Below are 15895 nucleotides of genomic sequence, written 5' to 3'. Positions count from 1 at the left end.
TCACAGGTCTAAGGCGCAGCCTGGACCCCTCCTACGAACTGCCGTTATGAGAGAAAATGATGATAAAAGTATCAGGTCAGCAGCATGGCGACGCAAGCAGAAAGAGCATCTACGATAGACCACAGCAGAAATGTACAGCCTGGTCTGCTTCTAACAGCAAAGGATGTAACGAAGAAACTACAATTAAACCCACGGTAATCCCTTTCAACAAAGCGTCGAGCACTTGGCGTGCAGCCGCGGGCGCCGCGCCACCCGCCGGCAGAAGTCCGAACTCCCAAACCAGCGACGCCGCCAACCGAGACGATAGAGCTGAAAATCGGAGGTGATGCCGTGCATACTTAGAGGATAGATGAATACCGGCCATGACGCTTCGTCAGCCATAGCACACCGTGCGCCCTCCCCGTCTCCGGGCACACGGCGCTCCCGATGCATCGGCGCCGGCACTACCGCGGCAGCATCCTCGAGTAGCTAGGACCGTGGGGCGGCGGCGCGCGACTGCGCGAGAGAAGCATGATACGACGGCTGGGTGCGTGAATTTGACGGGGGATGCATGGCGGCGGTGCTTGCGGAGGTGTACGACTGCAGCGCCATGTCGCCGGGTTTCATGCCGCCGGCCCGAACATTTGCAGACGGCCCCAAGTTTGGATCGCGACTAATAATCGCGATCCAAATAATTGTAAATAGGCCCTTGGCTATGCCTTGGATCGGCGCCGCAATCGCGGAGCGCCATTGCCCGTTCCGCTCCCTTGAATCCCGCAGCAAGAACGGCCAAGGGGGCTTGGCTGTTGACTTGTTGAGCGCCTGGTCGCTCGCCACCATCCGCCCGTGTCGCACGCGTCCAGGTCTCCATGACGACGACGAGCGAGAGCCCTCCGCTCATCCTGTCGCGAGCGCTGCGTGGAGTGGAGTCCAGTGACTGACCTCCTGGGCAGGTAACTCTTGCCCCATGAGCCCTGCTTCATGAGGTCCTGCCAACTCCAGCTGTGGTGCGCCGTGCGCGCCCTCTCCCAGCGCTCGTCTTTGCCGGTTCATGCCCACGCCATTACTGCATCTTCCGGTGCTTCACCGGCGCGGTCCATCAGTTTTCGGCGACTCCACTTCATGCCTTGCTTTCTGTTCGTCACAGTAGCCCGCTTTGTCGGACGCGGCGACTGCAATGACGACGCCGTCGCGTTGGGGGACAGCGAGGTCCGCGCCGCGGGCATGTCGCTGCCACCTGGTCGACTGAAAGCGCGGCCGCGACATTACCCTGCCTTTACATCCGCTCCGCCACGCTCATCTCCGGCTTCGCGTTCCTCGTAGGCAAACGGCCTGCTGCGCAGCGGGTGCCACGCCGCCGAGGTACGTGCGCGTCGCGCTCAGCTCGTCTCCGGCAACAGCGCTGCCTCTGAGGGCCTGGCCAATGGGTGACTACATCCCTGGCCAATGAATTGATCGTACCCCCGGAAGTTCGCCACGCCGGCGGCGGACGAACTGTCCGTTGATCGCATGCCGCGCGCTCGGTAAACGCCATTGGTCAGCGATAGATGCCTCTGAGGGCCTGGACAATGGGTGGCCCTACCAATGAGTTGATCGCAAACCCGGGGCTCGTCACGCCGGCGGCGGACAACTTGTCTGCTGACCACATGGCGGCGGCGGCAGACGAGGGCTCATCGTCGACGAACAGCGCAAGGTCCACGCGGACCAAATTCTCTAACGGGCCTCAACTGGCCCAGATCAGCACACTGCTCCGCTAGTTGGTTGGTCAGATCGAATCGTGGCCGCATCCTCCGGATCCAACGGCCGTGCATAACCCAGGCATGGACGGTAAATGAAATACCGTCCTTCCCTCCGACCCACCCGGCGCGCGCTCTCCAGTTCGCCGCGCCGTCGCGATCAGCACCGGCGCACCGCCGTCCGCCGGCCGGCCCCAAAGCGTTGCCGCATATTCACCCTTACGCATCGTACCGGCGTCCGCATTGCCGGCGCGCCTCCCATTCCGGTTGGATCTTTGGTTGATTGGTGGATGCAGTTACGTTCGGGTTTCAACGAGCACAAACAAAAGGGCCTTGAGTCCTCCTTCATTTTGATCTCTTGGAGCATTTGGCAGGAGAGAAATGATAGAGTCTTTAGATGATCGGCACCACAGTCCGCTACTCAGATCGCCACAGCCATCACCCGGCAAGCACAGCTCTGGATTGAAGCCGGTACTACACTGATGGCAGTCCTGCCGGCTACAGCTGATGGAGCGCGACCACCTTAGCCCCGTGCTAGTACCCCTGCCCTTTCCTTAGTTGTGTTTGGTTTGCGCTTGCATCCAATATGTAAAACATCCGTGCGTGCGTCCGGGAAGATCCGCGTTGTAAAAACTTGTTCATTTCTCTTCTTAATGAAAAGATACGTGTGTATTCTCGAAAAAAGCATTGCCGGCGCGCCTCCAATCGCCGCATTGCGCTCCACGGCGGGCGGCTGCCGCCGGCGTCTTCCGCCCCTCGCGGCCGCCATGTTTGTTGCCCAGAACTCAGAAGCATCACCTGGCGTACGTACGCGCATCCCGTTTCCCACCACGTCCTGAGCCTCACATTCTCCTCCCCCGCTGCTCGCATCTCAGGCCTCCATGTTCGTGTCCGCCGCCTGCAGCGCCTCGCCGCGGCGATGCCGACGTACTGCTTCCGTGGCCTCGGCGAGGTTGGAACGCTGTGGATTCCCCCACCGCTTCTTCCAGCGTAGCGTGCATTCATCGGCGTAAGAACGCGTACTGATTCTGTTTGGCCGCGTCCAATTTTTAAGCCCCGTTTGACTTGCTGCACGGCATTACAGCACTAGCGTGGTAGTCACTGAATCTGTTGGCCGCGGTTTTCTCCTTTTGAGAATCCCACGGTGGCCGCAAGCCGACGCCTCCTGGTCGAGGTCAACGAGCTAAAGGAAATAGGCTTATGCTTGTACGTTACTAGGTCAGTGCATTACAGTAATACAGATACAGTCAGTCGCAGTGCTAGAATAATATGCAGTATTTCTGAGCTTGGCAAACGTGCCAAAAAGTTAAAGAGCACAGGTCAGTGATTTGTATCCCTCCTGTCAAGATCTGACCCCTGCATCCTGGAGGTGCCAAGCTTAATGCTTCGCCTTCCTAGTCGCAGTCGTGGTAATCAATCATGTTCCCAATTCCCATATGCAGAAATGATTCTGAACAAGACATGTTTGTGACTGCAAGATACATCAAACACAGAGTAACTGAACCTTTCGGATGCTGTTAAATTGTTTTCACTAGCGTACAACATATAATTTACAACAGGGAGCCCAAGGTCTTTCAAAAACAGATTGTGATCAATGATAGCTGGTTCAGCAACCGCTCGCCTGTAAATCCAATCAGACTGGAACTTAAACCCAAGTAGGACGAAAATTTGATTGAACTTCTTTTTCATGGCCTACATTCAGTTCAGACCAATTCCAAATCTTGCAATAAAGATTTAGTGCAATTTTTTTCGTCCAGGATAAAAAAACAATGGTAGAAAGTAGAAACAGAAAGATATTACTAGTGCAGCTGCTACTTGGTACTGCCTGTCAAATTATATACTGCCTGCTGCCCGGCCTCAAGATGAGCACAATATAATTTGACAAAGAATCTCCAGAGGAAAGAATTGATGTTCTTCGGCTGAGTACAGAAAACAAAGAAATATTGTTTTCTTTTTCCAATTCACACTAGCATCTTTGCCCTCAATCTGCAGCAAGCTCGATCGCGATGTTCGCGTACATTCCAGTCTAGTTTGGAGCACCGGCATCGCTGATCTCTAGATGTCTTAAGATCCGTGATCGCCGGTGGTGGATGTGCTGCAATATCATGCACCTGTCGCTTGGAGTAGCTGCATGCATCCGACCCCTTTTTCCTCCCTTTCCTTCATCCTCTCGCCTCACAACGTCTCTTGTGCGGTCATTTGCTCTCTGCGCTTTTTAAGCATTTTCAGACTCACACTCGTATCTGGCACCTTGTGCCTTGGTTGACCTAGGATTGAAGCTACGTGTTTGACATTGTGCGCATCTTTCTCTTCTTGGGAACCGAGCACGGTTAGGCAGCTGTTAGAACTGTGAGAATTAGGACTCAATCCATGGAAATTTCTCAAATGACACATTCGTCCCAACCAGTCTGCATCAATAGATGTTGATCCTATGTTGATCCAAGAACTGAGACAATACTGCCGCGGCCGAGGGAAATTTGCACAGCCTTGCTTAACTGATCGAACTGCAGAAGCATAGCTAATGCTACCTGAGGTCCTGAACTTAGTGTCTGAAATGATGCCATTTACCACTAAAATTCCTCAAGCACCAGTTCTGTCTCACCCAGTCTGCAACTCTGCATCAATAGATGTTGATCCTGGGCGAGGTAGCCAAGAACTGAGATAATACTGCCTAGGGAGATTTGTGATTTCAGTTGCTATCCCTACTCCCGTAGCTTTTCAGGCCTAGGAGGACATGAAATGAAACCCATTGGCACATGTTGAGGAGTTGTTTGTTTCCTCCTTCCCGTCATTAAACTCTAGCTTCATGGAAACGCTATCAGCTTCCCTTGCCAACAGAATAGGGAGATGACAGAACCAGCAAGTTAATGAGCCCGGAGCGCATTGCACGATGGAACAGAGCTCGTCAGAATTTACGGGCGCAGAGGTGGATTCAAGCTACCTTCTTTTTATCCTTCTCTTTCTTTCTTTCTTTCTTTTTCTTTTTGCAAGCCCATGATCTCGTGCATGACGAGGAGTCGAGGAGATGTGAAGGTAACGCGAAGCAATCATGCAAGCGAGCCGTGCTGAGGCGAGGGCTGCTCCATTTGTGCAGAGCAAACCCTCGCTTTGATCGACCTCGCTTCTCTCGCACTCACGGTCGTCGATCGTGCCTGTTCCTCCTCCTCCAAGCTTCAGTCTTTTGCCGAGGCAGCAAGTGATTTGCTCGTCGAATGATTTTCTTTTTCTTTTAGCAGCGCCAATGTGATGTGCCACGTTGCCAGGCACCCCTTACTCTTCTCCCAGCGAAGTTGCATTGCGATCGCCTCACTTATAAAAGGCAGGTCTCCTGCCTCGCTGCAACCTAGGGTCCCTGCATGATCGATAGAGTAGCCAAGCTTCCTCTCTGGAGTCTGAACTCTCCTGTATCTCCCTTTCGTTACCGGCCTGCAATTCATTGCATGCTCTTCTTGGTCTTGGAATCCTCGATTCACTGCCTCAACTCTGTATCATAGCTGCAGCTTCGACTCTACCTAGGTTCTGCTCCTGAAAAATTGCTGCGGCTTTCCATACGAGATTACCCGCTGCTTCTCTTTCTGAAAACTGAGAAAGTGTTTCTTGCTGGCTTTTCAATTCAGCCAAGGTAACAATTCCCTCCTTTCAATCAAACCATGTTTTGCTTCATACAAGTACCATGCGTCAGTTTGCAAATAGCTGCATCAACAATCAAACAAATTCATGCGTGACCATCAAAAAAGAAGAAAGGAAATCGTATGCGTTGCTTGTCCTTGGCTGTTCGCTTTGCTGAATCCGTACTGCATCATTTTGGATGCTCACTAATCAAGCAATTCGTCCATCATTCATAGCCCATAAAATCTTTCTTTAGCACACTGAAAATTTTAGCACAGTTACATGGTGTCGCAAGATAACTAACTAGTTGGGTTTGCTATTGCCTTCTCTCTGCAACTCTTCTGCAGTCTGTGCGGTGCAGACTGAAAGGCGATCTCTGAAACTCTTCCCTCTCTGTTTTTCAAATCAGGCCTCACGGTGGCGGCGAGGAACTGAGTTCCCGCCATGGGAGTCACCCGCGCGCACATCGTCAGGAACGACTCCCTGGACGGCATGCTCGGCGACTACGTCGGCGGCGGCAAGGGTGGCAACAAGCCCTCCCGCGGCGGCGGGGCGAGGAACTCGACCCGCCTGGTAGCGACACTGACGTGCCTCCAGCTGGCGTTCGCCATCTACGCCACCTTCCTCCTCTACTACATGAGCCCCGCCGTGGACATGCGCGTGAAGCCTGACCTGGCGTGGGCGACCCGCCTCGCGCAGCACTGGAAGCAGCTCATCGCCACGCAGCCCGGCGACGCGCCGCCGCTGTCCCCGCAGGAGGTGTGCGAGCACGAGAGCATCGACTTCGAGCAGAAGAAGTCGACGGACGAGGTCATGATCCGCCTCAAGCGCGAGCTCTACGACGAGGTCCTCGCGTTCCAGCGCTTGAGCTTCGGCGCCGAGACGCTCCCCGAGCTGCTCCGGATGCGGTCACGGTGGAGCGCGTCGGGCCCAAACGTGCCGCGCGTCACCGTCATCCTCAACCACTTCAAGCGCCGGACGCTGTGCGCGCAGCTGGACCAGCTGCGGCGGCAGACGCTGCCGTTCCACCGCGCCTGGGTGCTCTCCTTCGGGAGCCCCAACGAGGCGTCGCTCCGCCGCATCGTGGAGAGCTACAACGACTCGCGCGTCAGCTTCGTCGCCTCCGGCTACGACTTCAAGTACTACGGCCGGTTCCAGATGGCGCTGCAGTCCGAGTCGGACTTCGTCTACGTCCTTGACGACGACATGATCCCGGGCGCCCGCATGCTGGAGATCCTCTGCCACGTCGGCGGCACGGAGAAGTACGGCAACGCCGTGCTCGGCAGCATCGGCCGCATCCTGCCGTTCCGGCAGAAGGACTTCACGTTCCCGAGCTACCGCAAGTTCCGATCAAAGGAGGCCGGGCTGTACCTCCCGGACCCGGCCTACGACATCACCGTCGACCGCATCGTGCAGGTGGACTTCCTGTCGAGCTCGTGGTTCCTCCCGGGCGAGCTCGTGAAGACACTCTTCATCGAGACGCCCTTCACCTTCATGACCGGCGAGGACCTGCACCTGAGCTACCAGCTGCAGAAGTACATGGGCGCGGGGTCCTTCGTGCTCCCCGTGGACCCGAACGACAAGGAGACGTGGGGGGACAGCGAGCACCGCCTCGCCTACGTCTCCGAGACGACCGTCATCTTCAAGGACATCGTGCAGGTGCGCGACGAGCAGTGGTGGCGCGCACTCACCTCCGGCTACGTCACGCAGTGGGCGGCCATGCACCCGCAGAAGGTGGACGCGCTCTTCTACGCGCACTCCCTCGGCGAGGTCAGGGCGCTGGCGCCGCTGCTTGAGCGGTTCCGCACCACGCCCGGGCGCAAGGCCTACCTCGTCGTCTCCGGCGGCGGGCACTGCCCCTGTGAGGAGGCCGCGACGGTGCTCAAGTGGCCCAAGGTGGTGTGCAAGGACCGGCGGTTCAAGATATTCGACCTGGGGCTCGGCGCCCTGTCCGGCCCGTCGCGCTCCGAGGTGCCCGTCCTGCAGGCCGTCTACGCCAGCATGCGCGGCATCGTCCAGATGCACAACCCCAGCGTCGTCGTCGCCCTCGCCGACGTCGACGCCAAAGTCAAGGACGCGCTCCGCATGGCCGCCGACGCCGCCGTCAACCGCACCGCGCTCGTCCTCCTCCCGAGGACCGCCGTCTCCAAGGTGCTCTGGATGGCCACACTTAAGCCCGCGGCACTTCCAAGTAAGCATCTTCGCATGTCGTCCCTCCATGGATTGCAATTTAGGAAGCCGTGTTTGATGATTAATCTTGGGTTGCGATTTAGACTGGAACCGGATGCGGATCTCGGTGAACATCATCACGCAGAACCGTGCCAAGTCGCTGCTGCGGCTGCTGACGTCGCTGCGGAGCGCGTACTACGTGGGCGACGAGGTGCCCATCAGCTTCAACATGGACAGCCGGGTGGACGCGTCGACGCTCAAGGTGGTGAACTCCTTCGACTGGCCGCACGGGCCCAAGACGCTGCGGCGTCGGATCATCCAGGGTGGCCTGATCCGCGCCGTGAGCGAGAGCTGGTACCCGGCCTCCGACGACGACTACGGCCTCCTCCTGGAGGACGACATCGAGGTGTCCCCCTACTACTACCTGTGGGTCAAGTACGCGCTGCTGGCCTACCGCTACGACCCCGCCGTGGCCTTGCCGGAGCTCTCCTCCATCTCTCTCTACACGCCGCGGCTGGTGGAGGTGGTGAAGGAGCGGCCCAAGTGGAACGCCACCGAGTTCTTCGGGAAGGTGCACCCAAACACGCCCTACCTGCACCAGCTCCCCTGCAGCTGGGGCGCCGTCTTCTTCCCCAAGCACTGGCGCGAGTTCTACGCCTACATGGCGGCGCGCTTCACGGAGGACGCCAAGAAGAACCCCGTGCAGATCCCGAGGTCGCGCACCAACGGCTGGCAGGCGTCGTGGAAGAAGTTCCTCATCGACATGATGTACCTGCGCGGGTACGTGAGCCTGTACCCCAACTTCCCCAACCAGACGAGCTTCTCCACCAACCACATGGAGCCCGGCGCGCACATCAGCGCCAAGGACAACATGCTCAAGCACGACAAGACGGACTTCGAGGTGCCGCTCGTCGCCGACGACTTCTCGCCGCTGCTGCCGCAGGGGAAGATGCCACCGGCGTCCAAGCTGCCCGTCGTCAACCTCTTCAACCAGGCCGTGTCGCTCAAGGGGCTCAAGTCCGCAGGCGCCAAGCTCGGGCAGGACGTCCTCACCTGCGCCACCAAGGAGCTCGTCGCCGTCGATAACATCACCGGCTTGCCCACAAACTGCACCGCCTTCTGAGGTTGATCCACCCACCCATTTCACACACGTACGTCTAGCTTGATCACTTCAACACACAGGCAGCGTCGCATCGAATCGCATGACGCGGATGCTAATTCCCCGCACGACGATCTACTTACTATTCGGTCTGCACATGATCAATTCTTTGTTTCATCAGCTCTACTTGTACTTAGTTGTGATTTTTGTAACTTCAATTTCTTCTGTACTAGTAGTTCCATTTCAGCACTGTCTGAAACAAAACTAAAAGGGTCTGAGATCTAGAGCCCGTTTTTGCGCCTGATGGGATGGGACTTTGGAGGAGGCCAAAAGTGGCTTCTCTTTGCGGTGAAGTGAATCACCTTTATTTGCAGAATCAATCAATGAATGAAGAGAGTACAATAAGGCATGTTGTAGCTGTACAGTACAGCTTTGATCCATCTCTTTTGGTTGTATGACTGACTGGAGAATCTTGCTATAATAGACTTATTTTTCGAGGATCTTGCTGTAGTGGACTGATAGAGCTAATGTAATGTGGTCCAACCTCCTAATCACTGACACTGATCATCCATGTCAAGTTCTTATGCCTGTCTGCCAAACACAGCCCTCTGAAACAGCAATGCCATGCTTCCTTTTATATTCAGACACATTCTTATTTGTTTCCAAAGAAAATAAGCAGAGATTTGGTTCGGATTGCCGTGCGTTTCCACATCCTTTCCTTTTGATGAACTTGAGAGGTTCAGACGCCATTACGCAACCACTTTTTTTTTTGGAGTCATCGTCAAGTCTCATTCCCACCCATTATTGCTTGAAAGGTAGGCTGCCTAAGAGCAAGCAGGCCGCAGCCCGCCATCATCCCATTCTTCATATGAGACTGCCTGCATCGGAAGGTTAAATAGTCTCTTTCCCGTCCCATTTTCTCCAGCTCATCTACAAGATGTTTTTAGTTGCCCAGGTTATCTCTTTGACTGCGTATGGATTGTTTAAGCATTTTTTGCATTTTTTTTAAATTTATTCCAATAAAAAGATACAATATAGACATCCAGATTCCAGGGAATTCCTCCCGGCTTTGCACTGCAACGTTCATCAGTTTGTTAGGTGTTTTACAGGAGCACCCAAAGTCCTTTCGCTACTAGTCAGTAGTAATACATTGCTTGACTCCCTGTATCAGAGTAACCACCAACACCACATCCAGGTGAAGAACTTGAGGATTGATCCTCAAATTGGATGATCACAACTTCAACAGATTGAGGTAACAAGGCAGGAGGAAACAAAAGAGATTCTCATATAATTATTGACTAAAATGTAGCACTACTAGTATAGAAGAAACCAAACAACACTTATCAATCCCTAAACATAGATGAACTGCAAAAAGAATTTTCAGAGTTCAGTACACCAAGCTCCAAATACAGACTATGATGGATGATGGCTGTCCCCCTCTCTTCAAGTTTCAAATCCTGATGGGTGATAGCTACTACCTGACCTGACAGAATCTTCCTTCTAATTAGCAAACCAACAAACTCCGCTTTCACTTGCTGAAACACTTTTCTTCTAATTGACTGACTGACTAGCTGCAAAGTTTTCTTCTCTAAATCTGTCTCCCTCTGCTGCTGGTTTAGCTCTCCTTCTCACCTACCTAACTTGCAAGCAACTGCAATTGCAATGCAACAACCACTCTGATTCATCTATTTCTCCTGCCCTCCTCCCTCACCCTCCTCTCTCTTTCTCTCTCTATACAAACAAAAAAACATTCAGGGGAACCAATTAACCAATAGACAAAAAGGAAAGATAAAATAACACTAACCCCCGATGAAAAAAGCCCTAATGAACTAACGCCAGGATGCCCGGCGATGGATTGGATGGATGGATGCTGACAGAAACCAATGCAGGTGATGATGGATGGATCCATGGCGGTGGTGATGATGACCACGATGAAGACGACGACGACTGACGACTGATGAAGCAACCATGCATGCATACATACTAACATGTATACATATATAGCTAAGGGGGACGAGACCGACCGACCGACGACGCCTATTAATCCCGGCGGCGGATGAACTGCAGGAGGTCGCACGACGGATCGCCGGTCCGGACAGCCTTCTGGCGCATCTCCACCACCTTCTTGTGGGAGTTGGAGTGGATGGACGGCACGAAGGTGGGGCTCGCCGCGGGGCGGTACTCCGGGAAGAGGCGCCCGGACTTGTAGCGGACGCCGCAGGCGTTGCAGAGCGTCTTGGGGCCCAGGGGACCCGCGCGCCACTGCGGCGTCTTCTCGATCTGGCAATGCGTGCACCTCCTCACAGCGCCGCCCTGAGGCTGCGAGCGCTCGCCGCCTTCCTCATAGTCGGCGTCGCCGTCGTTGTCACCTTCCGCGTCAGAGGCGGCCGGCGCGGGGGGCGCCGGCTTCTTGGCCTTCTTCTTCTTCTTCATGGGTGGCGCCTGGTGCGGGTTGGACTCGGCAATGCTCTCGGGGTCCGAGTGCGACGAGGTGGACGAGTACATGGGCGTCGGCACGAGGATGGTGGGCGCCTCCGCGGCGCGGGCGGCGCCAGTGAACGCGGACGGGCGGGAGCGCTTGCTCCGCGCGCGCGCCGGTATGACGAGCACCGGCGGCTCCGGGCGCGGCGACACGGGCGCCGACCACGCGTGCCCGCCGCTCCCGGAGAAGGACTCCGACGAGGACGACGCCGAGGATGAGGAGGAGGACGCGGAGCCGACGTTGTTGTTGGCGTTGAAGCTGTTGTGCTCGAGCACCGAGATGGGGCTGGAGCTGCGGAAGATCGCGTCCTCCATCTTTTCCGGCGGCAGCAGCGCGACGCCGGCGTTGTTGGCCGCCAGCGCGGAGCTCTTGATGGGGGCCGGGCAGTTGATCCCCGGGAACGCCGGCTCGTGCGGGATGGAGGCGTCGTCGAAGAGCAGCCACTCCAGCTGCGCCATGTCCATGTCCAGCTCCTCGCACTGCAACCAAAAGGAATCATTGCCACGTCAGAACAGAACCAGAATCTGAATCTTGCGCCACTCCCATCAGCGCCGACACCGACACTGCCGACTCTGCAGCAACTTCGCATTCAGCTTTACTGCAGCTATCGCCATGACATCATCATCTTTCCCCCACCCCCATTTTAATTTTATTCTATTACTGTTCATCACGTAGGAGTAAATCGGATTTGCACTGCAGCAATCATGAGGAGGGATGTGATTGAAACGAACGGGCCGGGCTGGCGGGCCCCAGGTTTATTTTCGGTTGCGTAAAGTAGAGGAAAAAAAGCCAGGACTACTAGTAGAAGACTAGTACTAGTACTAGGAGGACAGCAGGCGGAGTGGTTTAGTTGTTGGGCTGGCGAGCTACCAAGAAAAGCGACGGGCCCGCCGACGTAATACGGGCCCGCCCGGCCGTAATATCCAATCCAACCATCAAACCAAACACAGCGAGGGTTGTGGTAACTTGGCTCACGATCCCACCGACACCGGCCGCTCCTCCACCCACGCCCCCAACCACCCCCCAACCATCCACCGCGCACGGACAAGAAAATCATCGCGCACCGCACCGCGCCCGGGCGGGGCTGCAGCCGACGCGCGTGGCGTGTGTTGCCTAGCGCCCGCGGTGTGGGGGCGGCGCGGCTTCATTGCCGCCCAGCTGTTTTGATTTTTGAACTTCCCTTTCACGAGAAATCTAAGGCAAAAATATTTTTTTGGAAGCAAGGAAAGAAAAATAAAGGAATGCGTTGCACGACCGACAAGGGCAATGCGCGCGGTGGTCACAAGCGCCGGCGGCGGGGCCGAGGACTCATCGGAGACACACACACACACACAGTGGCCGTACAAACGAAAGCAGACGCCGCCGCAGGCAGAGACAGGGAGGGAGAGAGTAGGGACTCACCGAGCCAATGTGGCCGCCAACGTCCTTGGCGTCGAACACCGGCGCCCCAGCGGCGGCGAAGAAGGCGGTGGCGTCGTCCTGCGCCGCGGGCGGGGGCAGCGCCATCAGAGGCTCCATCGCGGGGGGCGCGGGCGCGGACTGCGCATTGTTGCCACGGGCGCCGACGTCGATGATGCGCGCGGAGAGCGGGCTCCCCGGCGCCGGCGCGTCGAGGAGGAGCACGTCGGCGGCGGACTCCTCCTTGGGGAAGTCGAGCAGGTCGTCGATGTGGTCGAAGAGGTCGCCGCAGGTCGCCTCCAGGAGGCTCTGCTCCCTCATCATCTCCTCCACGAATCCGCCGCTCGCCATCTGTCTCCGATCAAACGGACCCTGCGTTCCAATTCCAAACGCGTATAAATAGGGAGGCCCCGGGCGGGTGGATGAATATCCTCGTGCCAAAGGAAAATCAAACTGGATATGCATGCATTAATCAGCAGCTATTGTTAAAAATGGAAGCGAATTAAGACAACACGGATTATTCACCTAATATTTATTGATTCCAAAGATACGGCTGCATATATGGGGCTATGGATGAATTTGTATCTTTGGCAGCAGAGACGTTGCACAGCACAAAACCCCTCCCTTTTCAAAAAAAAAAAAAAAGATGCGTCGCACCTTGCTAATCCACCCCTCCTTTAGCACTAATCAAAATGTGATCTTGTTTGTCTTTGTGGTATGGATGAGCTGTAAGCAAACAAACGAGGAGAGAGAAAGACGGAAGAGATTTTTTTTTCAAAGTGACGGCATGGCGGGCTCCATGGCCCCATATGTATGCGGTGCATGATGGTGCGGGCCGGGGACGCGGGGCCCACGCACCATGTGAGCAGCGCATGTGACGGCCCGCGGGGCGGGTCGATTTTCTCGCGCTTTCTTTATTCTGAAGCAAGAGCATAGGCGACCAGATGGAGTAGAGAGTACATGCAGGCAACGAATAATATTTTAATGAAAAAATATTAAATATTGTTGTAGTGAGAGAAAAAGGAGGTAGAAAAATCAGAGCGTTTGATTGATTCACCACCAAGGTGGAGGTGGTGGTGCTAGTGTACCGGCGTAAAAGTCAAAGCGGCCAGCACAAGGAATTTGTCAAAAGAGATGCGGTGACGTGGAATCGCGCCATTGGCCCGGACGCGTCATTGCGCTGCCACCTGGCCGGCTGCTTCGAATCGAAGCGCCTTCCACCCTCTGCAAAGCAGCTAATTATTGCCAAGTCCTCGGGTGAAAACCCCGAGGAATTCTACTTCCTCGTAGCCCATTTCTTTAATTTTATTTTTCCCAGTTCACCATTTGCGCGATCCGATCAAACTGTTGGAAATAATGCAAGGAATCTTCCTGTCTTTTTACTTCCTACGCATTTTATTGTTTTTTCACCCCTCCAATCCAATAATACGTGGCAACTATTCAAATTTGGACATTTTCCACTGTCTGCCTGTCCCCTCTGCTTCCAGAGAATCCAGACTGGAAGGGGAGGGAAGCGTATATCTGTAAAAGCATGGGGGGTACATGCAAAGGTACAGACAAGGACGCTGTGGAAAATGGGGGCTGGGAAATGGAATACCGTGTGACCCTGAGCATCCATCCCAGTCAATTCCAATTCCACCAGTTCAAACGTGTCTATCCCAGTTCTTGTAAAATCGGAAGCTTCGTCAGCTCCCTCCCTCAAGCAATTTTTGCAGTCTTCAAATTCAGAAACAGTCCAAACTGGAGGCTTTTTTTTCAGTGTGTTTCCCTTGTCTTTTTCTTTCCCAGGAATTGGAGATGGCTGAATGAATTGTGCAACTACACAAATGCATGGGATGAACCTGAACCGGATATGGCAATGAAGCTGGCGACAAATGGCCGCCAGCCGGGTCGGCTAACAAAAAATGGCAACTCGAGGATGCAAAAAGAGAGAGAGAAGAAAGAAAAGAAAGAATTTGCAATTCTTGCTTCTGACGGCTGTGATCAATCCTTGCTATTTTTGGGTGCAAAGATGGCTAATTTGCAGAGGTAATGGGAACGGGAATGGGAACACAACACATGATATGCACCGTCGGCGATTGACTCACCTGTGTGAATTCCTGCTTGCTCTTTTTTCCTCGGAAACGATCGGACAAAGGAAAGCTCTCGCTCTTCTCCTCCCTGGGCTGGCTTGCTTGGTGCACACAAGAACAAAGCCCCCTTTTTTTTCTAGCTGCTGCTAGGTATCTCTGCCTGCTGCACTCTAGCCGACGAGTAGCTGTTGCTGATCACGAACGCCTGTAAATAAGGGACAGTGGTGGGTGGAATCAAGGAGCTGCGAGCTAACTCTCTCTTTCTCTGGTTGTACTCTACTCCTCCTGCGTGGCTTGGTGGACAGAGAGGGAGGGAAGGAGGAAGATGAAGAAGAAAGTTGCTGGGTGCCTTGTACAACTCCAATTATAAGGAGAACTGTACTCCTAACAAGAGAGAGGAGGCCCGGGGAATTATGGAGAGCTATATAGGTGGAGGTAAATGGAAAGGGGGGTGACTGAGAGGTGCGTGGGTCGGTGGAATTCAATTCCTGCCCCTGTACTTCTCCTCTCTCACTCCTCCTGTGCCCTGCCCTCGGCTTCTTCTTCCTCCTCCTCTTAAGAGAGAGAGAGAGGGAAGCTAGCAGAATGGACAGAGAGAGATAGAGAGAGAACAAGATTGGGAGCGAGTATATTATACAGGGCAGGGCAGGCCAGGCGACAGGGTGGGCTCAGAGAGGAAAAATAATGGAGGGCTGTGTGGCGATTAAATTATGGGTGCAAGAACGTGAGGGAAGGTAACTGAGCCCTCCAGCTACAGGGCTTTTTATCAAGATGAGGAAGAAAGAGGAATGAAAAAGAAAAGAGGGCTCGCTCCTGGGTTTTGAACGTTGGGGGCCAGGCAAGCAGGTCGAAGCGACGGGAGTGGCGATCCACTCCTCCCCATTTTACACTTGAGGAGAGAGGGAGAGAGCACACGCGCGCGGCAGGGAAGAGGACGGCGACGTGGAAGACGGGCTAGCTGCAGCTGTCCCAATGCAAACGGAAGCAGGGGACGAAACAGACACCGACGAGCTGGTGGTGCAACCAGCTAGCCGCACGGCGCGTCAATCACTCGGTCGCTAATGGATCCAATCCACCACCGAATTGGCGAATTACTCTACCGCGATGGATGGAGGGGTACGTGCAAATAATTAGTGACGGTAATTATATGTTAGCACCAGCAAACAAAGCAAGCAACCACGGGTTGTTGCACCACTAGTAAGCAAGCAGTGTGTGCTGCAGGGGACGGGGGTAGAGAGAGAGAAACTATCAAGTTAGGGAGAGAGAGGACACACGGTAGGTGAGCCTTTCTCCCTCACTGCTAGCTGTCGTCCCCCTCCTTTCCTGTCGTGACGTTGAAGTTTCCTCCCCT

General features: G+C 54.9%; 2 protein-coding genes across 3 annotated transcripts; one reads left to right on the top strand and one right to left on the bottom strand.

Annotated features, from left to right (window-relative positions):
* Positions 1–4683: 4683 nt before the first annotated feature.
* On the top strand, positions 4684–9092 carry LOC117841468 (uncharacterized). The gene is made up of 3 exons (XM_034721857.2): positions 4684–5337; positions 5734–7515; positions 7598–9092. Exons 2-3 carry the CDS (start codon positions 5769–5771, stop codon positions 8614–8616), a joined length of 2766 nt encoding a protein of 921 aa, XP_034577748.1. The 5' UTR covers positions 4684–5337; positions 5734–5768; the 3' UTR covers positions 8617–9092.
* Positions 9093–9859: 767 nt separating this feature from the next.
* LOC117841469 (uncharacterized) lies at positions 9860–15402 on the bottom strand. Of its 2 annotated transcripts, none has more exons than XM_034721858.2 (3): positions 14560–15402; positions 12476–12844; positions 9860–11553 (listed from the first exon to the last, which is right to left on the bottom strand). In XM_034721858.2, exons 2-3 carry the CDS (start codon positions 12821–12823, stop codon positions 10633–10635), a joined length of 1269 nt encoding a protein of 422 aa, XP_034577749.1. In that variant the 5' UTR covers positions 12824–12844; positions 14560–15402; the 3' UTR covers positions 9860–10632. The 2 variants fall into 2 exon arrangements, with proteins under 2 accessions (XP_034577749.1, XP_034577750.1); XM_034721859.2 differs by lacking the exon at positions 14560–15402 and adding an exon at positions 12998–14553.
* Positions 15403–15895: the final 493 nt, after the last annotated feature.

The sequence above is a fragment of the Setaria viridis genome, chromosome 1 (genome assembly GCF_005286985.2).
Source record: "Setaria viridis chromosome 1, Setaria_viridis_v4.0, whole genome shotgun sequence".
NCBI lineage: Eukaryota > Viridiplantae > Streptophyta > Magnoliopsida > Poales > Poaceae > Setaria > Setaria viridis.
The sequence above is the reverse complement of the archived record's forward strand: the minus strand, read 5'-3'. Positions and strand labels throughout refer to the sequence as shown.

Coding starts and splice junctions, on each gene's coding strand:
- LOC117841469 (XM_034721858.2), bottom strand. CDS start 12,823: ATGGCGAGCGGCGGATTCGTGGAGGAGATGATGAGGGAGCAGAGCCTC. Junction 11,554..12,475: donor TTGGCGGCCACATTGGCTCG/GTGAGTCCCTAC, acceptor TTTTGGTTGCAG/TGCGAGGAGCTGGACATGGA.
- LOC117841468 (XM_034721857.2), top strand. CDS start 5,769: ATGGGAGTCACCCGCGCGCACATCGTCAGGAACGACTCCCTGGACGGC. Junction 7,516..7,597: donor TAAGCCCGCGGCACTTCCAA/GTAAGCATCTTC, acceptor GTTGCGATTTAG/ACTGGAACCGGATGCGGATC.